Source organism: Mus musculus, chromosome 1, assembly GCF_000001635.26.
Source record: "Mus musculus strain C57BL/6J chromosome 1, GRCm38.p6 C57BL/6J".
Classification (NCBI taxonomy): domain Eukaryota; kingdom Metazoa; phylum Chordata; class Mammalia; order Rodentia; family Muridae; genus Mus; species Mus musculus.
This window is the reverse complement of record NC_000067.6, coordinates 155275441-155299351: the sequence shown is the minus strand read 5'-3', so window position 1 is coordinate 155299351 and position 23911 is coordinate 155275441. Positions and strand designations below refer to the sequence as shown.

Sequence of the window (23911 nt, the reverse complement as noted above, 5' to 3'; positions counted from 1 at the left end):
TAGGACACAGTATATGATTTTCATCAAAATTTTGAAAGAATTCTTGTTTCATACAGTAAAATAGTGCTTCTATTCTATTAGTGGAAAAGAAAATAAAAATCTACTCATCACCGAAATATTTCATTGACACACAGTTGTTTGCATTTGAGTCAGGTGGGCTTCTCAGTGCTTAATACATATTTTTTTAATGGTTTTGAAAGAGACCCTAGAGCATATTTTCTTTAAAGGCAAAATGTATACTTGTTTATCCAAGGGAAGTCAACACTTAGCAAATAAGGTGGAGCATTAGAGCCTACTACATGTTTCATTGCTGGTACAGAAAGACTAAAGCAAAGAAAAGTGACACAAAGTCCGGAATCTGCTGCGCCCGGTCCTTCTTGTCCCTGTCACTTACACACACTGTTCTGCTCCCTTCATCAAGAACTTCACAGCTGGGTGTGGTGGCAGTAATCCCAGCGCTTGAGAGCCTGAGTCAGGAGGATTTTGAGTTTGAGGATAGCCAAGGCTCCACCCCAAGATCCTGTCTCAAACACTTCCCCACCAGATTCCTCCCACTCAAAAATAATAATAATAATAAAACAGAAATCTACTAAAATTTTGATGTTTGTAATTGGTTTTTAAAATCTTCCACTAACTTGCTATTGCCTCCAGTAAGGTTTCACTACCTCCCTCTTGTCAATTTCACCAAGTCCTCTGCCAGAAAGTTATAAAGCAGCAGCTGAGTGAAAATCCCTCGTGTGTTAAGAGCTAGAACATGGGCTCAGGAGTTTAGACAGAATAGGACTGGCTTAATTTGCTCCCTTATTAACTGTGCTACCCTATCTAAATTATAGGTTCATAAGTGTGAAATACCCTTTTCTACCTCTTAAGTTTTCCTGTAAGCTTTAACTTCCGTGTAAGAATCCTGTATCTGATCTCCATGGTATGATAGAAGCATATAAAAAGCACTAGTAAAATACTAGAGAATGTTGACCCTGTGTGTGTCTGCACCATGTGTGAGCTCGTATCCTTGGCGGTCAGAAGAGGGCATAGAACCTCCTGGAACTGGAGTTGTAGGTGGTTGTAAGCAACCATGTGGGTGCTGGGAATTAAACCTGGGTCCTCTGGAAGAACAGCCAGTGCTCTCAACCACTGAGCCAGTCCCAGAAAGGAGTTTTGTCTTAGCACATTTGTGGAGGACTTCAGTAGATCAGAGGTTGCTTCAGTTCGCATTTGTACTCTGCAATGCAATTTGCAAGCACACGTGCCATTTTGCTAGACGGTTTTTTATTGATGTGAAGGTTGAGTCTGGGTCTCACACATGCTGAGCATTGCTCTAGCACAAAGCTACTCCCTTAGCCTCCATATATAGTTTGAAATTATTTTCAGGCATTATCTTTGAAATATTTTTAATGGTACTCCATACTCCTAGAACTTCCCTTTCACTTTAGATATGAGAAGGGCTCAGGGAAGCATGCTCTGAGGTACAAAAGTGTCTTGAATAGAATTGCTGTTTCTCTTTTCCTCTTTTATTCTTAGGCCTACTTAGCCCCGTTTTAGTCTCGTCGATTATGTAAGAGTACGAGTCGTCTGTAACCATAAGGTTGGGAAGTGACTGTGAATTCCAACTCAGATCTTTTAACTTAAAAGCCAGCTATTTTTCTACTTCCCAACTCTGAATTTTAGTATTTTTAACTGTATTTTAATGAAAATAAGAATGGCTGGTTTTCATACTTCAATATGAAGATGGTCATCACCTAAGGAGTATCAAGCAGTCTTACGTGCTGACTAAAACTCACTGATGATCAGGGACTGTGTACTGATAGTTCAGTCAGATGATAAAATTGTGTCCTATAAACCTATGTGCAGTGAGAACATTGTAAGTTGAAATGTGTTCCATCCACTTAACCGACCACACATCATAGCTTGTGCACTGTGGGGGAGCAGCTGCTTGGAGTCATGAACTCATGACTGCTGGAGCTGTGCCTACTGCTGCCACCTGACATTGTGAGAGTGTCATGAAGCATAGAACTAATCAAAAATGCAAACTGTCCTTTCTTCTGAGGTCATATGGCTTTTATGTTACTATATGCTGCAGATTACCTGTATAGTCATTTCTCAGAGAATAGTAATAATCTCAGAAAACAGTGATTTGATCTGGGGTCTGTAGGAAGAATTTTTTAGGTACTAATCTCAGGCATAATTCAGTTTACTCCACAGTTTGGACTTTGAAAATAGTATCTGCTCCATTTTACTTTTTATTTAATTTTAGGTTAAACAGTGGTCATTATCAGAGTAGGACTGTCTTTGAGTGAAAAGACACCTTACATGATGTCACTTTACAGTCCCTTCGGTAAGAGATGGAGTGTTGCGTGATGCTCTGGCTTCCTGCCTTTCACTCCTTTTCATTCCTCTCATGGCTATGGCTTTGCAACTCTTATGCAATTTACTTTTATTTTAAATTCAATAGATGTCATTTCTATAAATTTATTCCATATATTCTGCCTCTAATGTGGCAGATGTGTAAGAGATAGACTTCTCTGATAGAATAGCAATGACTTGATTTTCTGTGATTCTTACCATTGCTAAAGTGAACTAGCAGGGTAAGCCAAGGTGTAATTGCTTGCCTAAAGTGATAGCATCCTTCCAGTACGTCCCCTGAATACCAATGAAGGAGGAGGATCAGAGGAGGGACATTCTTACCTGGGAAATGGGAAAGATAAAAGATGGAACCCAAATGTAGCACAGGTGCATCACTGAAGCCTGAGGTAAAATGTCACTTACTCTGGAATAGTCTGGGAAGATACTTGTGTACTTTAAAAGTACATTTACATGTGTGTCTCCTATAAGTTTCATAGAATAAATGGGCTTAGAAAGAGGGAGCTGTTCATACATACCATTTTAACATGGTATAAAGACAAATGTCTAGAAAGACAAGACAAAATTTAGAAATACAGGAACATTAGCACACTGTGTTTTGTTTCAGTATTAATTTCTTCTGACAATAATTTATATTTACATATTATTTCTTCAGTAACTAATAGAGTATCAGTTTTCAGTAATAAGACTTGATACTACCTATACTCACTGTTACTCTGCAAATTCTCTCTAACAAAATAATAAATCGATTATTATTGAAAAGTTGAAATATTTGTAGATTACATGGCTTTTCATAAACATTTCATCTTAAAAGTGGCTAACATAATTTATCATCAAATATCTTGTCTTTTAACCTCTATGTTCATCTTATATTTTAAATAATGAAGACTGCATTTCATTTTTGCAAACCTTAGTAGATAAATTGTGAACATGTTTTAATGCATCTGTGAAACTGATAATTCATACTACTTAGCTGACCTCTGAACAAATCCAAATATACCTAGATAATTAATACTGTGTTAGACACTTAGAATTCATATTCAGTGTTCTAATATAAATATTCAGACCAATATGCTTCTGAGGAAAACTTTTATGACTGTCTCAGTGCTTTATTGCTGTGAAAAAAAAAACATTATCACAGCAGTTCTTATAAAGGAAAACACTTGGATGACTTACAGTTTCAGAAGTTTAATCCATTGTCGTCATGGTGGGAAACATGGCAGAGTGCAGGCAGACATGGTGCTGGAAAGGAGCTTAGAGTCCTACATCTTGATCCACAGGGAACAAAAGGAGACTGTGTATTACACTGGGCTTAGTTTGAACATAGGAGACCTAAAAACCTTTCTCCACAGTGACACTTCTTCCAACAAGGCCATACCTACTCCAACAAGACCACACCTCTTAATGGTGCCACTCTCTATGGGCCAAGCTTTTAAACAGTCTGTTGGACCAAACCTATTCAAACCACCACAGTGACTATAATTTAAACCTGGGTATTGTTTCCTATCCAGACAGAGCCTTTCTGTTCTGTTCTGTTCTCCCCTCCCCTCCCCTCCCCTCCCCTCCCCTCCCCTCCCCTCCCCTCCCCTCCCCTCCCCTCTCCTCTCTGGCTCCTTCTTTCTTCTTCCTCCTCCTCTTCTGTTTTCCTCCTTTTTTGATAGATCCTATTAGAGTTACTTGCCTTTCCCTCCTACTGACTGTCTAAAAGAAGCTAAACAAATGATATGCTGGTGTATATTTATTTAATAAACCATCTCTTGAGTGGGAATATAGATTGGAGACACTGGGTTTTAGTGTTTCTTTTTTTGTTGTTTTTTGTTTGTTTGTTTGTTTTTGTTTTTCAAGACAGGGTTTCTCTGTGTAGCCCTGGCTGTCCTGGAACTCACTTTGTAGACCAGGCTGGCCTCGAACTCAGAAATCCGCCTGCCTCTGCCTCCCAAGTGCTGGGATTAAAGGCGGTTTTAGTGTTTCTTGATTTAAATATTGCCATCAGGCCCAATTTTATGCTACTGACTGTTGAATGTGGAGTTGAAAAAAGATGTACAGTAGACCAGCATTGTACAGTGTTTCTGTCATGCAGATAGAATGTATACAACCTCTAAAGGGTGGAGAAGAACAGAGTTTAACATAAAGAAGTGATAAATTCTGAGTGTCCATTATTTTAACATATTCCTAATTATAAGTTTATATGACTTACCATTTAACAATGATTGTTTCAGCAAACAGTTATGTATCTTATGAGCTGAGACATACTGACTCCAGTTGTTCTAGACCTATAAGTATCAGTTCTTTTCTGACTATGCAATTCTGGTGTCAATAAATATCTGAACCTTTAATTTACGAAAATACAGAGCTGATCCTAAGGCCCAAGAAGGCATTCTGAAGGCAAGTCCATGTCTTTTCCAGTGTCATTTCAAGTTGTCACAAACTGTCTTCTGTGCTGCTTATATCTTACAAATCCCAGATGTAAACAACGTTTTAAACAGAACACACTTAAATACCTAAAGCCTTTTCAAAAATGTCTTCAGCCTTGAATGACCTCACTTTATCCGCCTAGCTTTTGCACCACTGTTTATTTCTTTTTCTAGAAATATCACAAATGCTACGGATGTTCATTTCCCTCTGTGGGAAACCCCCATTCTCCTTGATGTTTTTCAGCTCCTTGTTCTTTATTTGAACTCCGCTCTACTCCTGTAGCACGTCTGTCACTCAGTAAATTATCAGTTACCTTCGGATCATTCCATACTCAACTCATTAATAACTTTAAAATGATTGATAAATACTTGTTTATTTTAATAGGACAAGTTATGGAGAATGCATGAGACAATCTGAGAATCTGACCAAAATTTAAATTTTTTGAAGTTAGATCATGTACACCATTATTTTCCCTGATAATTCAGAACCAGATTATTGGTTATCTAGCCATATCTTGAAACTGGAGAACATCATGGGAACGCAGGGAGTTACCAAAGGAGGATTTCAGAGAGCAAACAGGGCACTTAAAACCAAAAATATTAAATTGTATAACTATATTTACAATTTATTTTTATTCTGATTTAATGTGCTCTGTTGTGTTCTCAGAATAAAACCAAACTTTCCAGCATAAAGACAAATTAGCCTTTGTATGAGTGATGTCTCTGGGGAGAAATAAATAAATAAATAGATAAGCAAGCCATCAAGGTCTGTAGCCCGAGGGAAGCTGGTTTCCATAAAGATCAAGGGCAAGTTCCTCTTCACAGCCTCTGTGTGTTCCTGACACATTCTCTGGAGTTGTCTGCGCCTGAACAATAAGCATTGCTGAGATCATGGGATGCTCTAAAGTAAAAAGCAGCCCAGGAGTTCCTGGAGAGAGAGTGGTGTGGGTTCTTTGTGATGGTTCTGTCTGTTTCACCCTATCTTTTACCCTAGGCTGCCACCTAATGGTAGGAGTTTAAATGACATGTTTAGAACATCCAAAGAGTACATTGGAATGTTATAAACTCGTAGTAAACATTTGTATAATTTTGTAACTATTAGTTCAGTGATTGTTTTTGTACCTCAGGGAAATTATATTTGTTATTAACCTTCGTTAGACAATGATTCTAAGGATGTTTATTTTAACAGTTTGATTTTTTATGGGCACTATGAAGAATCCATCTTTAATTGGTCTTACTTAGGAACTTTTGTTCAATCTAGTAATCTTCTCTTTCCTTTTTGTTCTTCCCTCCTCTTTCTCCAGAACAAAATCACTCTGACACCGTGGTGTTCTTTTACCTGTGGGTCTTCTTTTGTATCATCAGTTCCTGCTATACCCTCATCTGGGATCTCAAGATGGACTGGGGTCTCTTTGATAAGAATGCAGGAGAAAACACTTTCCTCCGGGAAGAAATTGTATACCCTCAAAAAGTATGTATGGAATGTTCACACTTAAGGAAAAAATCAAAATCTTAGATATATCTGTAGTTAGGTCATACAGCAGTACTGACCCAAGATCTAGTTATATTAACTAACATGATTACAAAATAATTATCCAAAATACCAATCTAGTCCACAAAAAATTTTATCTTGTTTGCTATATGGTAGATACAGTGGGACATTTGTTAGAAGCGGGTGCCAACCCAATCAGCGTGGGAGTGTATGTTTGTGTGTGTGTGTGTGTGTGTGTGTGTGTGTGGGTGTGTGTGTGTGGGTGTGTGTGTGTGTGTACTGGATATAATATATTTTCTATATTATATATTATTTTAGAATTTTACTGGCATATTAGAATACAGGGTTATGAGAAGCTGAATTTTAAATTAAAAAACAAAAGTATCCTTACACAGATGATTTAGTAAAGGTAAATGCTATTAGATCTTGAAAATATTAAGCAATGGACTGGGAATCTAGCTGTCTGTATCCAATCTCAGCTTACCACCAACTAAGCCATTTAGTCAGCTAGACTGCAGGAGATTCTCAAAGGTAAGGGTGTTAGAGTACATTAGCTCTTGATATGTTCTTTGGCCTAAAGTTCTGCTGTGGATAACGTTGATATCAAGTTAATAATTTTTTAAACATTTATTTATTTGTTTTATGTACATGAGTACACTGTGGATGTTTACAGGCACACCAAAAGAGGGCATCAGATCCCATTATAGATGGTTGTGAGCCACCATTTGTTTTCTGGGAATTGAACTCAGGACCTCTGGAAGAGCAGTCAGTGCTCTAAACAACTGAGCCATCTTTCTAGACCTGAGTTAATAATGTTTTAACCTATACCTAAATGTCACCATTATATCAAATTTGTGTTTTGAAAAGTATGTGATTGAGCAGCATTGAGTAGAGAAGGCAGCGTGTAAGGACTGAAGCAAAGCGAGTATGCAGAATGTGCATGCGTGAGGTGACTTTGGGTGAGCTCTTGCATGAAAGTGAGGATCTTGATGTGAAAGTTTAGAAAATATCGGTGGTGGCGCACGCCTTTAATCCTAGCACTTGGGAGGCAGAGGCAGGCGGATTTCTGAGTTCGAGGCCAGCCAAGCAGGTGCAGACTCAGAGTTCTAGTACCCTAGTACCCTAGTACCATTTTAAAGAAAGAGAAGAGGGTCAGGGAAAGCTGCTCTGTGTTCTCCACGTGTGTGTTTCATGACTGTGGAATACATTTGTTTCCTGTGCTGACTGCTCAAGTTCAGTGTCTCTTTATAAGTGGTAGTCTGTTTTCTGCCATAGACTTCTCAGTTATTGGCGTCCATGTAGTGAGATTAGTCAGTAGAATCTTTCAGCCAGTTTCTTTATTATCACATAGTTTAATGCTCTAGAAAATAAAGTGTACTTTCTTGAATTATAATTGCAAATGTATAAGAAAAAAGTGAAGAAGCCATTTGTGAAGTCCAATGAATCTTCCTTATGAAATCCTGTTACAGTCCTCATACAGTTTCTGCCTGTCTTCTCTCAGTGGGAAATCTAGGTTGAAGGTGTATGTGTGTAATGAAACTAGGACGGGAACCATGAAAGGGTTAAAAAGAGATCTTAAGGGAGGAGGGGTGGGAATAATGACGACGTGGGACATGAAAGTAGAAGAGGAGCTATTGTGGGGGACGGGAATGAATCTGAAGAATTGAGAATGAAGACTAAAGATGCCTATTGAAGCCTATGGCTGACTGCATGCTACTTAAATTTGTAATTTAAAAACAAGTCAGCAGTCCATTGATAATGTCCATTGATAAAACTACTAATCAAAACAGCAAAACAGTTACAATTATAGAGGGCAAATGGGATGGATAATTACAAATGTTTGTCTCTAGGGAGTGGACAAAGAGGGCAGTAGAAGGGGACTGGTTGTGGGGTCTTGTTAACCCTCTAGTGGTGCTTTAGGGTTAGAGAAATGGCTCTGTGCCTAAGAGGACCTGTGTTCAGTTCCCAGCACCTCATGGCAGCTCACAGCCATCTGTAACTCCAATGCCAACGACTCATTATCTTCTCCTGGCTTCCAAAGGCACCAGGCACACACATACTACACATATGTACATGCCAGCAAACACTCACACACATAAAAGAATACTTTTAAAAAGCAAATGAAATAAATGCTACAGCTTAGCACATAGGAGTTCTAGTTACCAAAATGCCACAGCCTTGAAATTCATTTTAAAGTGCTAATTTTGCTTAGTAATAAGTAAATCATATATTTTGGGATCTATTGGCAGTTGTGTATTTCAGACTCTTGGGTAAACTGCATTAGCTGAATACTATGTTCAGTCATGATTCTGAAATCCAAGCCTCATTTTATTTTTCAACATCAAAAAAAAAAAAAAAAAAAAAAACAAACAAACAAGACAAAACTTGTCTTACATGTGGGATAAAGAAATGTGAAAGTGTAAGTATAATTGGTACAGTTAATAGATGTGCTATTCCCTGTGGTGCTAGACATTGTCTTCCCGTGCTTCTCCTTGAGTGCGGTCTCGGCTGACCAGGGCGCTCACTTAGCTTAGAGTCTAAGCCTGAGTACAGCATGGGCACAAATGATGTTGGTTAAAGGATTCCTGAAGCTCATAACTGTTTCATCTTGAACAGTGCACTATTTAGGAAAGCTAAAACCTATGCAACGCTTCTCCATGAGTCTTTGCTGGGACTGAAGTCTCAGCAGCTGATCCATTGTTGAGTACTTACTGAGTAGATGATGAGAAACATACTCTGTTTGTTTATGTTCCTAGGCCTATTACTACTGTGCCATCATAGAAGATGTGATACTGCGCTTCGCTTGGACTATCCAAATCTCTATTACTGCTACGTTTAAGCCTCATGTTGGGAACATCATTGCTACTGTCTTTGCCCCCCTTGAGGTTTTCCGGTAAGCAAACTATTGAACAGTCTACCAAGGATTTCTTTAAAAGATGCCCAGTGTTAGGCCAGCATGCTGACTCAACAGGTAAGACACTTATACCAAGTCTGATCCCCAGATGACACAAGGAAATTGTCCTTGACCAATACACATGAGCTGTGGCATGCAGGTCCACACATATACACACAAGACAGTTAAATATAATTTTAAAAAAATGTGGGGGGCATAATCCAAGCACTTAGGAAAGCAGAGCCAAGTATATTGCTGTGAGTTCAAGGCTAGAGTGGTTTGCATAAAGAGTTCTAGACTAGTCAGAGATACATAGTGAGATTCTGTCATCTCCTCTTCCTCCTCTTCCTCCTCCTCCATCATTATCATCATCATAAAAAGATAGATTTAAAAAATAGCAGGCATTTAGAAATGAACCAAAACATCTGCTGCTTTTTCTACTGTGAAAGAGAATCAAGAGGCACAGGATAGGAAGGAAGGTCTCCGGGAGTTTGAGTCCACAGCAGTGATAGCATGGAGCTTCTCCAGCACAGTGGGCCAGGAGCCACAAGATGGAGGCCAAAATGAGGGCCAAGTGTAAATTTCAAAGTTCCCAAGAGACCTTCTCTGGCCAGGAAACACCTCTCACATGTCCCATAGCCTTCACAGTAATACTGGGAAGAATCAACACATGAGTCTTTGGAGACATTTCATATTCAAACCATTATGATATATAATGCCTGCAGTCAAAGTTAAAATTATAAGAAAACTGTTAAAATACTTCTAATAGACCAAATTGAATAACAAAGAGAAAATGGAAAATACAGCTAAAAGCCACTGGCAACATAACCTGAAATGTATGTATCAGGAAATTAGAAAGGTTAAGATATTAGAAAAATAAAAAATAAAACAGCAAACCAAACCCCAAAGAAGGAAAAACATAGATTAGATATTACCAGAATACAAAGTAAATGTGCAATGGGGAATTTTAACAAAAACAGATTCTTTAAAAGTACAGCAGCTGGTAAGGGGCTCACTTAAGACTAATCAGGGAGCCGGGCGTGGTGGCGCACGCCTTTAATCCCAGCACTCGGGAGGCAGAGGCAGGCGGATTTCTGAGTTCGAGGCCATCCTGGTCTACAAAGTGAGCTCCAGGACAGCCAGGGCTATACAGAGAAACCCTGTCTCGAAAAACAAAACAAAAACAAAACAAAACAAAACAAAACAAAAAAAAGACTAATCAGGGGAAGGGAGAAGATGGTGGACCTGTCAGACAGCCTAAAGGCTAGGGTTGGGGCCTGCATGCACTAAGCCCTGTATCACCCCTAGCACAGGACAGAAGATCTGGAGATAAATTTTTGTTTTTTTAAACTTTTTAGTGATTCTTTGTGATTTCCATATTATGTACCCCAATCCCACTCATATCCCTGCCCCCACGTATCTGCCCTTGCAACTTTAGGGTTGCAAAAAATAAAGCATAGAAAACATTCATTGTGGAAGCTATTGTATGTCACAGAGTGTCCTATAGTCTACCCTTCTGTCCATACATCTTCACTTGCAGATGTCCATTAGAATAAGTCATTGGTTTGAGGCCTCTGGCTTCTGTGTCGCTATGTGTCACTATCAATATTGGATCTTCACCAGGACTTCTCCCGGTAATCCTGTAGTTGCCCTGTGTCATGGAGATGCTGCAGTTTTGGATCAGTAAGATTGACCCTTGTTTTCATGCATCTCAACAGTTCATAGATGATATAGATTTGTGGTAGGCAATCTCAAAGCCCTGGACCTCGGCCTGAATGGTAGCAGAGCTGGTCCCTTATCCACACCACCAGGGCAAGCTCTCCAGCACTGCTCCAGCTAGGCCACCAAGTGCTTCCACGGCAGGAGGTAGAGTAAGCTTTCCTGCTGTCCTGCCCTTAGGGCCAGCTCACACACACCCACACCCACATCCAGAGCCAGCTCCACTGTGCTGCCCAGTCAGGCATGGGGGACAAGCTCCCAAGTTCTGCAGCTGGCAAGGGGCTGGGCCAGCTCTCCTGCTCTCACAACCTAGGAGCTGGCTAACCTGTGCCTTTGTTATCAGGGCCAGCTTCTGGAGGTTTTTTTTCCAAGAGACTGTAAAGTACCATTAAATGAAATAATCAAATCGTCAAAAAAACAAAAACAAAAACAAGACATAGTTTTACTGTGATCAGTAAGAAAATGGAAAATTGGGGCTGGTGAGATGGCTCAGCGGGTAAGAGCACCGACTGTTCTTCCAAAGGTCCTGAGTTCAAATCCCAGCAACCACATGGTGGCTCACAACCATCTGTAACAAGATCTGACTTCCTCTTCTGGAGTGTCTGAAGACAGCTACAGTGTACTTACACATAATAAATAAATAAATCTTAAAAAATAAAAATAAAAGGAAGAAAATGGAAAATCTGAGAAATCTATCTTTTGAAGACATCAAAATTTAAATCCTTATCAAGACTTTCCATGAAGAAAACTCCAGACATAGAGAATTCTTCCAAATAGTTGAAGTCAGAATTTTACTGTTTTTTTTTAAAGCACTTCAGAGGAGAGGGACAAAGACAAGAATGCCTTAAAGTTTATGTGGCCAGCATAACCTGACATCATCTGAACCTCCCAGGAGGCTCCCAGAAAGACACTGTGCTGTCACTGTGCTGTAGCATAGTTACAGAAATCCTGAGCACATTGGCCAATGAATCTGATGGTATCTAAAAAGGTTAATACTTGAAAATTTAGCCTCATTCTATGAATTAAGGTTTAATGTTTATCTTAATTACTGTTCTCTTACTATGAAGAGACACCATGGCCAGTGCAACTTGTAAAAGGAAGCACCTAACTGGGGTCTTGCTTACAGTTTCAGAGGGTCAGTATATGATCGTGGCAGGAAGCATGGCAGCAGGCAGCCAGAGTGCAGGAACAGTATCCAAGAGCTACATCTTGATCCACAGGCAGCAGGAAGATAAACTAAAGCCCATCCCCAGTGACACCTTCTCTAGCAAGGCCATTCCCCCTAATCCTTCCTAAACAGTTCCACCAACTAGGGACCAAGCATTCAAGTATCTGAGCCTGTGGGAGCCATGCTCATTCAAACCACCACAGTGTTAAAAAATCAAATTGTGTAATTTAACACAGTAATAGGATAAAAGGGGGAATCCTGTTACGTATGGGAAAGACCATTGGTAACAATGCCTGGTGGGTCAAAGGGATATATACCCTAAAATAGTCACAGTTATTTTAAGGGATGTGGCAGAGGAAGATTGTTGGAGATCAGGCTGTGCAACATAGTGAAAATTTAAAACCAAATAAACAAAAGTTTCAACAATTTAAAAATCAATACTTGTTCCTGGGGGGGTGGGGGAACAAAAACGAAAAATATACAAGATAATAAACACCATCAGCTGTCCATTGTGGTTAGAGATGAACCTGTCTACTGACACCAGTTATGTTCCCACAATGTACAAGTGTGGGCAGGACATGGATATAACAGCTTAATCCATATCATTTAATAACACAGGCTCACTAAAACACCCAGAAACAATTCTAGTGAGAGATTGGTAGATGTGTGACCATTGACAACTCAGTGGTATGGTAGAGTGTGACTGTGTGTGTGTGTGTGTGTGTGTGTGTGTGTGTGTGTGTGTGTGTGTGTGTGTGAATGTGTGTGTTTCAGATGGAGTCCTACTAAGTTACCCAGCCTAGATTCCAATTCCCTATGCATCCAAGGTTGACCTTGATCCTGCTGCTTCCTCCCAAGTGCTGGAATTACAGGTATATGCCAACCATGCTTGGCAGTTCTGTAATCTATAGAGAAACACAAAGGATAGCAAGACTGTCCTGAAAAGTACATAGTTTAGAGTAATGTTCTGAGCTGCAGACTGGTCTTATAGAAAGAACAAGGCAGTGCACCATGTCCATAGAGGTTAGACAAGCAGTGCACTGGAATAGGATGGGGCATCCAGAGACAGAAGAAGCTGCATAACAGTGAAGAGAGAACATTAAACATGAGGCAGCTGACTATCTGTATGGAAGAAAAAGATCCTGACTCCTACCACATCTGGTATACAGACTCAGTTACAGGTAGATCACAGAACTACAAATACACCCTCTAGAAGTTGGTAGAGAGCCCTAGAGGTAGCATGCAGTGTAGTAATGTATTTTCATGTTTTAGGATGAAACTATGTGTTTTTATATATTAATCAAGCTATATACTACATGCAATCTTTAAGGTGTATGTGATATACTTCTTTTTAATTGCATATTTATAACTATCTTATGCATATGTGTGTGGATGCATGTGTATCATCATGCCCATGTAGAAGTCAGAGGACAGCTTGTGGAAATTGGTTCTCTCCTTCATGTGAGTCCCAGTGACTACACTCAGATCCTCCCACTCGGGAGCACACACCTGCGGAGCCATCTCACTGACCTATATTTAAGTTTTTACGTAGCCTGAGAGAAATACGTATCGGTTGGACTGACAGGTAACTCCTCAACAGTAACTGTGAGGCTAACAAAATCATTCGAGTTATGTTGTGGGTGTGCTGGGGAAAGCGAAGGCCTCTCTCTCATGAAGCCTTCACCATGAAACTGGCGTGCACAAATGCGAGCATCTAAGGATAGTTTTAGAGAGGTGTCTAGTATTCCCATGTTTCAGGACAAACATGGCCTGAAAATGAGATAGGATTGGAAGCAAAGCTAACCTTAAACACAGAAGAGGACTCTGGAAAGTGTGTGCTCATTTGTTGATGTCATTCGTTTTTCTAGACTGTCTAACAGGTCTCCCGTCTTCATTTCCCCAAGTATGTAGGTCTAATAACCAAATCCACTCTGCACCCTTAGCTGTCTCTGCTCTCACTTCTCCCCATTCTTCCTCTCAACTCACGTCTGTGTTCCTAGCCCTGAAAGTGGTTCATGTGTCTATGTGTGTGCATGTGTGAGTGAGTGGAGATCAGAGTAGAAGCCTCAGTACTTAGTTCTCTCCTGCTACCTTCTGGGATCTAGGACCAACCTTGGCTTGTTTCCGTCTACTCAGCACCTCTACCTGCTGAGCCATCTCGCCAACTGTCAAACTAACCCATTCTTTAAATTATCTATAATAGAATTACAGACCAAATACTCTGTGGTACAGGTATAGCTCTGTCACTGCTCTTCACTCTTCACCGCCAGGGTGAAATTCCAGTGTTATCCAATTTCCCGGTAACACAGAAGCATAGGCAGAGAAACTTATCCGTCATCTTTATAGCTAATAAGTGGTGGCGCCATTATGTGAATCTAGTCAGTCTTCTGGAGCTGAAGCCCCTGGATTATGCTGTTCTGGTAACGCTTGCCTTTGGTTCTCTGTGTTTATCTTTTATCTCTCAGCAAAGCACTGGCTTCACTCAGCTTCTCAGAACCATGTTCTCTGTTCTCTCCAGCTTCTCAACTCTGTTACTGATTCTCCTTCCTCTTCCTGTCTGCATGTGTTGGGATGTTGCTCGGCACTCTCGTCTCTTTTAATCATATTCCTAAAGCCCTAACTCTGCCTTGATCTCCAGCGCACTGTGCCCTCTGCCTGCTGAGCCCTCCACAGGGCTATCTAGTGAGTAGGTAGCTGTAGCCTGACAGGACGGATCTGCTTCTTTGGTCCTTGTAATGATGTCACCTTCACTCAGACCACTTGACAGGTTCTGTCAGCTTCATCTTCCTGTGGATCTCTAGTCTCAGCTTCAGGTCACCATCGCTTTCCTGGACTCCTGCTCTACCAAGTTTTCTAACCGGCCTCCCTCTAGGCTTTTTTCCCTGTTCCAGTTGCTTTTCCACGGTAGAGTAATCCATGTAGAACAAATCTTGTTGGTCTCAGACGCTCAGTGTGAGCTGTGGGCTCTTTCTGGTGGTTTATGGGGCCCTGTGTGTATGGCCGGACCTCCTCTCCCTCTCCATCTTACTTCTGCTGTTTTAACCGTGGCTTCCATTCCAGTGCACCAACAGTGTTTTCTTGGTCAGCCTTTTTCCTCCTCGTCCCCCCTACCTAAGACATGTATCTCTAGGAGTCTCCTGTGACTTGCCTCCAGTATCACTCACACTTTTGTTGGATGCTGCCTGTCAAAATCAGTTTCCCTAAGCATTCTTAAGACGGGGACTCTGGGTTGCTTTTCTTTGCGTTCGGTCTGCGGGGCACCTAACAGCTGATTATTTACTTACTTCCCCACTGCCGGGATAGAGGCTGAGACCCACCTGCGTCATTCAGTGCCACTTCCTCATTTTTAATAAGCACTCAACAAATTAATAAACTTACTGGATAAAGAAAAATTATATTCCAAAATCAACTCTTGTTTCCTCCCCCACCTCCCAGTCCTCACACCATCTTTCTCTTTCATTTTATTTATTGTGCGGATGTGCATCAGGGAGCAAAGTCAACTGTCATTCCTCAGATACCTTCCTCCTCTATTTGAGACAGCCTCTCATTGGCCTGGAACTTCACCGGGTAGACTGGGCTAGCTCTAGGGACCTGCATGTCTGTTCCCATCTTGCCACTGTTGGGATCACAAAGTGCCCACTGTGCCTGGCTTCTTACATGTGGTATCTAGACTCAGGTCCTCACACTTATTAGGCAGATGCTTTCCTGACTGAACTATCATGGCTCTAGCTGTCTCTTTGATTTTAATAGTCTTGCCTATAATTGTTTTGTTTTGTTTTCTCCTTAGTGAGCAGGAACTTGAGCCTCCTGGAGGTTTACCAGTAGTAATATATTCAGATCTTAACATGAATGTCTTTACCCCATTTTGTTTAGGCGATTTGTGTGGAACTTCTTCCGTCTGGAGAACGAGCATCTAAATAACTGTGGTGAATTCCGAGCCGTGCGGGACATCTCTGTGGCCCCCCTCAACGCGGATGACCAGACACTACTTGAGCAGATGATGGACCAGGAGGATGGGGTTCGAAACCGCCAGAAGAACCGGTCGTGGAAGTACAATCAGAGCATATCCCTGCGTAGGCCCCGCCTGGCTTCCCAGTACGTAGAGTAGAGCACTCCTGTGTGGCTAGCAGCGGGTAACATTAGCTAAAAAGCTACTAGACTGGACCAGGTGAAGTTGCTGGCATTCAGCCATGCTTCCTCTTCAGACAGTAGTAACAAACCAACCCATGAGGTCAGACTTGTAGTATATCTTCAGGAGCACATGAGACACGCCAGGGTGTCTATCACCTACTGAGTAGGGATGTAAAGGACCACAGGAAAAGTGTGCTGGGAAATGACTTACCTGATTCTTGAGCATGACATGTGTGTGCAGATAACCTTCGAGTTCGTTTAGAAATCCTATCATTTGTGTAACCTTGTCTTTAATTCCTGTTAGCACTCTTCTGTACACTGGGATGTGTATAGTTCAAAGAGAGATTAAGAAGAATCAATTTGCTGGGCAGTGGAGGCACACGCCTTTAATCCCAGCTCTTGGAAGGCAAAGGCAGACAGATTTCTGAGTTCAAGGCCAGAGTTCAATCTGGTCTACAGAGTGAGTCCAGGACAGCCAGGACTACACAGAGAAACCCTGTCTCAAAAAATCAAAAAAAAAAAATTTTAAAGAATCAATTCATTATTTGTGAAATTTACCCAGCATCATCACAGAAAGACTTGAGCAAGCTGAAGCTACCTTATGAAGTCCATAACTAGGATTCTTACCTGCCACTGACTTTGTGTCCCAAAGCTAACAGTAAACATAAAGCATATGGTGACTGCACTCGGTGTTGAGAGAATAGAGAGAGAGACAGCAGAGTAGGTTACGATGAAAAACGTAAGTTGGACATTTTTCTGAAGGTAAGGGAGTGCTTGGACAAGGTAAAGACTGTGCCTGTGGAAATGGAGAGTAGGAAGGAAACACATGTGCTCAGACAGTAGTGAGAAAATGTAATTGGATGGGCTCATCTGAACTGACCCACACCTGTAAGCCCAGCATTTTGACAGTGGAAGCAGGAGGATCATAGCTACACAGCAAGCCCAGGCCAGCCTGGTTTACACTAGATCCTATCTCAAAAACAAACAAATAGCCAAAGACTAAAAACTGCAGGCTTCATCTTGTAGGGAAAGAAAAAGAACAAAACAAAACATGTTCTTCCAAAGAGGAGTGACAGGAAAGGAGACTGTGTCACTGCACAGTGCAGTAGGAAAGGGAAATCGGGACAGTAAAGGCCTGGATCGGGTTGTAAAGTCGGGTACAGGAGCATAGAGGAGATGAGCAGAAGGGGCTACAGTCCGGTGAGTACAGAAGCCCAGGCCTACCAAAGCTTTAGCTAGAGAGTGGGAATTTTCTGGAAAGAAAGTAGAGAAGGAAAAAGCAGAAAAGAGGAGAGTGAGTCTTAGGGCAGAGGAAAGTAGCAGAAGTCACAGTGGGAAATGAGCGGGAAGAGCACTGACTCAGCTGCACTCTGTCCAGGGAGGCACGGCAACCTGGGGTGCAGGAGCGCTGTGGGTAAGAGGGTGCTGAGGAGGTGGCTAGCCTCAAGGCCTGGAGAAAAGGCTGACAGACCAGAGCTCCTCACCGTGAAGGTCTCATAGCTACCAGCAGAGGGCAGTCTAAACATGGTTTCTGATCAAGAGGGAGGCTCTTGGTGCTAGTCTGTTCATTTCAGGGGTTTACAGGGAAACGCTGGGAAACTAGATGGCAGCCAGAGGAAGGCAGTTAGAAGAACAGGCTTAAGGTACAAAGAGTGCAGGGAATCTAAGGTGAGACCTGAGTCTCAGCTCTGACGTCATAGATTCATACAGCCTTAGCACAGCCTTAGCCTCCTGAATGTCAGCCTCCCCATCTGTCAAGTGGGAGTAACAGATCTCCTGTCAGAAACACTGCCTTCACTGTTGAGGCTAACGAGTGTCGGGTTACCCAGTCCCATTTTTATTCGGTACAAGAATCTCTGCACAGCCTCCTAAATCAGCAGCGCTAACAGTTTGACCGAGGCTCCTGGCTATCACTGTACCAGTGCTCAAACTCAGATCCTTGTTTCCGGGTACTGCTCCGTCTTTAATTCAGCCTACTGCTGTTCCTACCTCTCCACTTGCAGTACATAGCTCCTGGGTAGTGTGCGTGCTTGCTAGTGGGAAGAGTGGACCCAGCAGCACTGCATGGGACTGATCATACATGTTCATTTCCTCTGATCACGCTAGATCCAAGGCTCGCGACACTAAGGTATTGATAGAAGACACAGATGACGAAGCTAACACTTGAATTCGCTGAAGTCTAGAGTAACATCCTTGGTTTTCTACTCTACAATCCTTTCCTCGACCAACGCAACCTCCAGCACCTTTTTCCAGCTGAGAACAGGAGAAAACAGAACACGTTCCCGGGCTCTTCAGATCGGGTCCTATGGACTCCGAGCAAGCTCACTGTGTTTCTTTTCTTTTCTTCTGGTTTAATCTTCATTTTCTATTTTTAAAACAAATACTTCATTTTGCCAATCAGAAGATGTTTTAAGGAACAAACACCTACTATCTTACGGATTGTTTACAATCACAAGGATACAGAAGCCCATCAGGATGAAGAGAAGCTTTGGAAGGAACGTCTGATGCACAGCCCAGAGAGCTCAGCTTCGCCGGCCGGTTTTGACTGTCTGAAACCGGACACCGGTTTTTAAATTTTCTGTCAGTTTCTATGGAGAGTTTTTCCCTTCCTTCATAGCCAGTGCAGAGACACTGGCAGCACTTGCAGGGAAAGTGCAGCTTGGAGCAGCACCTCCTCCACAAAGCTACTTTTAATTCGATGTGACTTTTCTCATCTGGGGAGGGCTTCGGGTGGGTGGGGAATATGCTGTATTCGTTACATACAGTTTCTCATTATTTATGAAACTTAACCATAAATGAATGCTACTCCTGTGAAGGGAGGCAGGAGGAACTAAGGCTCACTGGCACTGCGGAGGGTCAACCCCACACACCTCTTTCAGGAAACAACTAGTTGATTTTTTTCCCCTCATTTGTTTTAACTTTAAACCAAAGTTTTATTGCTAAATTTTAAGTTGCTGCTCTAGAGTCCCAAGCATCACTGTCATGACCAGGCAGGCATCCCCCTTGCATCCCAGTGGTGGAAATCCAGAGAAAAGGCTCTGACTGTTGTTTCTCTAGGAACAGGTGCAGGATACAGTCACCCAAATACCAGTCACAAAAATGACGGTTTGCCACGTGCTTCTGCATGTAGAATTGTAATCTTTACCAGTGGAAAGACAGGCCTGTTTCAGGCCCCTCACACTTTATTAGACATTTCCCCTTCTGGTCTCACCTTCTTCAGCCAGAATTTGATCAAATTAAAAGTCTTTTGTGGGGACTGTATTTCTGAGCATCTAGAACAAATCCTTTATATTCATCGACACAAAAGATCTTGGTGGCTATTTTTAAACCCAGCTGTATTAAAAGGTGATGTTGAATTTTACGACACCCCTACCATGGCCTGCTTTTAAATTCGGGGCTTCTAAACCTGGTTGTACTTTTTAAATTATATTTCTTAGAAAATTCAGGATATAAATACCTACTTTATTCTCTATCTCACCCCCTTTCTTCATAAATTCTCTAGAGAAGCCTAAAAACATACAGCGCTTGACTGTCTTGAAAATGGTTGGTTTCATATCTGGTACTCATCAGCTTGTCACTGGGAATCTAGATCGTTGGTAGTAGTGACTGCCCAGCATTCTTGAGACCCTTGATTTTCTCTCCAGCATGGGTCAGGGTAGAGAAACAGCCATTATTCAGTAAAATTAATATAAATACCAGGAAAAGGTAAATAAATGGCCCCACCCTTCAGATCTAGATAAAAGTCCCACGTAGGAGGGCCATGAACGTGTGCCCTTGTCAGATGAACTTTAGACTAAGAAACCGGTGACTAGGGAAACAGCAGTAACACTTACATTGTTTTAAAACTTGGCTACTGCCCCTTAGCTCGTGCTTGTCATTAGCTCCTCCTGCATATCAAACCCTTACTCACTAAAGTTACAGCACTGCTAAAATCCTACTGATTAACTCACCAGCTTCCGTTTACAAAGTTTCTTCCATTTTTATTCTGACAAAGTTCCATTTTTTTCCTCCTTTCTCGATTGAGATTTTTAACAACACCTTGCCCCCATCCCCCACCCCAAAAAAGCTCACTCAATGTTGTAGGTTCTGTTGCTTTTTGTGTTTTGCCAAGCATGTCCCTTGCCCCAAAACTAAAGAGCAAATGTTTATTTAAAGTAAAAACAAAACTATAAATAAATTGTATACTTTATAATAATCAGTGGTAACAATTTAGAGACCCTGGCAGATTAAAGGTTGCATTATTTTTATTTAGATTTTTTTCCCTTACTATTTTGTACTTTAAAGCTGGGGATAGATTTCACTGGTTTCTGAGGTAACAGCAGTAACGATTAGGAATATATAGAAAAGTTCAGTGACCAGTCATTTCTTGTACAAATAAAATCAGTGGTACTGTGTATCCAGAGCCCTGTGAATTGTCAGCTTCTTTCTCTGGTAGTGAGCTGAGTGGCGGCACACACTCCTCACAGTTGACTCCTGATGTTCCAGCTCTCTGATGTCTTTATGTCAGGTAACACAGAGCCAGTTTGGTCTTTCTCCCCCTGCCAGGATCCCAGGCCCTAATCAGTATTATTTCTTTCATAAACAGTAAGTGATGGAGTATATTCCTTTTCTGATATCTGTCCTGTTGACCACTCAGACGTAAGTTTACAAGCTGTGCGGCTTACATGGCAGACGCTCCAACGTGTATTCAGATGCTCTGGCTGCATCCCTTCCCAGCTCTAAAGAGATTTCTCCATCAAAAGACTTTAGGAAACGACATATGCATTAATTATTTTCCTTTGAAAAAGGCAATGTGCATTTTTCTTTCCTCAGTTTCATCTGCCCCAGGCACTGTGAGCAGTGTCCTGCTAATGTGCTCTTGGATAATCCTGTACCCTGAAACTCTCGATGGAACACACCAATGTCATGTCACATAAACCAGAGGTAACACTTATCTGATTGCAGCCTTAGAACTCTTAATTTTAGTTTTATTTGAAAAGGACCCCATTTTTAATAGCGCTTGAAATACCCCCAAAAGAAATGAAAAAGAGACTAAAGTCCACTTTTCACTTTATACTCATGCAGAAAGCAGTGTAGTTGGAAGAGATAGCCGTTTGTTGTTGGCAAATTAGCCTATACCGCAGCTGCCTCGACAGTGGGGTGTTGACATGCCCTCCCACACCGAGGCAGTGGCGGGATCAGCGATGAAGTCAGCCCCATAGTTGGGTGTAATGGCCACGTGCAGGCTTTCTGTCTCCAGCCCCCTGTATTACACTCCTTAAACAGACTGTTTAGATTCAGGGGACACAGTGAGTGCCAGTGGCTCAGCAAGAACCCAGGTGACCTCTTAGAGGAGGCCCTCCCTCCTGGGAGCCATGACTCCCCATGTGCTAGATGAGCTCTCATGGGCGGTGTCTTTCCACCATGCTTCCCTGTTGTCTGAGCAGGTGAACCTAAGGCAAGGCAAGAGCAGAGCTGAGGGAGGCACACTGACAGGGAGTCAGAGTGTAGTTGATGGAGAGGACTGGGTGGGGCTGTGGCAGCAGGAGCAGGGCACTGGTAAATCCTGTGACTCGGGCTGTGACTTCCTGTCACTTGCTTTATTTACGGATAGTTCTTTACTCCCAAATTCAATTTTCCAAGCAGTAACTGCAGAGATTTCTTATTCTAAGAAAAGGGGTTTAGAAATAACACTATCTGTGACATTATATTAAAACCATGGGATTCTCTAGTGATTATACTATTGCGTAAATGTTTTAGGTTGTTGTTTTTTACATAAAAATAAAATTTGCCTCCCTCTCAATAGGAACTTTTTACTGTAAACAATATGTTTCGGTATCTAGAATTAAGGTAACTGCTTAGACTAAACGTTGATTGTGTGGAATCCTGAGCTACAGAAGCCACACTTTTCTCTATTCTAATGAGCTGTGTCATTACTGACCAAGGGAAAATAGAAATTCAGGTTGAATTTTGAAAATGGTGATCTGTTTTCTATTTTTTTTTTTTGGTGGTCATTCACTTAAACATGAATTTTTGCATTTCAGGCATCAGTCACAATACCTGATGTTAAAGCTCCCAGCCTGCCTATTTCAAGTTTATACAATGCCAGAACACATGGTCGTGTGGGATAGAGTTGATTATATTGTAGTTTGTGGTATTCAGTGTTAGGAGCCAGCCCTCTAGCCAGCGTCAACCACACTCTACTCAATGAATATTTTTTAAAAAGCAAAAACATTTCATGAGCCCTGCAAGAGCTGCAGTTAGAGAGTACAGAGTCTGCCTGACAGAGAAGAGGCACTGACGGGCGTGGCCCCTGTGCCTTTCTTACATGAACTTTCAAAACTGATAACGAGTTGCCTGCCCCCTAGAAACAACCTTCAGAATATATTTTCTTATCGTGGATGAGGAAGTGAGGGGGACAAGATGAGTTTCCCCTGAAGTGGGGAAAACCATATCAATTTACAACTGAATATGTTTTCTTATAGCAAACCTTCGGTTTATTTTATTAAACCAATGCCAGCTTCAATTTTTTTATACGGTGCCATCCACCTACGGAGGACAATCAAGTGACCTACTGTTTGCCTTGGATTCAGTGTCTATTGATTGAATCTCATCTTGTGTACCTTTGAACTTAATTCCCACTTGACTCCTGTCCATCTGAACCACCACAAGGCAGAGGGCAGCGGCGGCGCTGCTGGACAGATGTGGATGTGTGAGAAAGGGCGGGGTCCCGCCTCACTGTCTCTCCAACACTCTCTAAAGTTCTTGCCTGCACTTCTCCTGTTGTCCCTGGCAACACTAGTATGCTGTAGACAGGGAGAAGGACTGCTTGTGACCTTAGTGTTTATTTTCAACTGTTAAGATAAAATTGTAAACCACTCCTATTTCAGTTGCAAAAACAAAAACAAAAAACAAAACCCTTGAGGCTTTCTTACATTGTGAAGATTCCTTATGTTGGGTTTCTAGGTTAGCACGGAAGCTTGTATCAATGAAGAGGATTTAGGAGGGAAATAGGGTAAAACTTGTTACTTTTCTTTCAAACCCTCTCCCTCTGCTGTATACACACACACACACACACACACACACACACACACACACACACACACCCCGTGTTGGTTAGGTGATGCTGTCCGGTGACTCCCTGAACTATAGTTGTCAAGAGTAACTATGATTGTGATTAGTCCTCTGTGGGTGACCCTTGCCCCATGTGCACCCTTGCTTTCTTTCCTACTCTCCACTCTGGTAAATGGAAAAGGTGACATCAAAGAATCAATGCTTGCTTGGACTCACGTCGTATCTGTGACTATGCTATTAGCTGTCTCCTTTTCCCTTCTTATATGGGTAGAATTCTTATGACATGTGGAGTTTCCTTCTGGATAAGTAGGTTAAATGCACAATGTGGTACTGTTCTATAGATTCTAGATGGTGTAAAAAGCAAAAAAAAAAAAGTTAATGTGCTTATGTGTTTTTAAAAGAAAATAAGTGATTGGTTACAAATCTCTGGCCTTTTTCATTATTACAAGCTGTGTTTTCCAACAGTGTGCTGACTCGTCACTGGTGAGTGGTATGTGTTCCTGTGTGCTTTCTCTCTGTGTGTCTTGGATTCCTGACCATCATTCCCCTTAGTATTAACATATATATGGGTCTAACACAAACTGCTCACAACAGGGAATTAGAAAAACATAATTTACCAAATTCAAAAGCAATTAAAAAAAAAAGCAGGCATAGTGGGATATACCTGTGAGCCTCAGACTGAG

The 23911-nt window shown here is 41.6% G+C and overlaps 1 protein-coding gene across 1 annotated transcript in view; it reads left to right on the top strand.

The window, feature by feature from the left end:
* Positions 1-23695, top strand: part of Xpr1 (xenotropic and polytropic retrovirus receptor 1) — a 141788-nt gene extending 118093 nt beyond the window's left edge. Inside the window, exons 12-15 of the mRNA NM_011273.2 lie at positions 6077-6243; positions 9021-9157; positions 15918-16139; positions 18282-23695. Coding sequence (NP_035403.1) covers positions 6077-6243; positions 9021-9157; positions 15918-16139; positions 18282-18342 — 587 coding nt within the window. The 3' untranslated portion in view covers positions 18343-23695. The remainder of the gene's footprint in view (positions 1-6076; positions 6244-9020; positions 9158-15917; positions 16140-18281) is intronic.
* Positions 23696-23911: the final 216 nt, after the last annotated feature.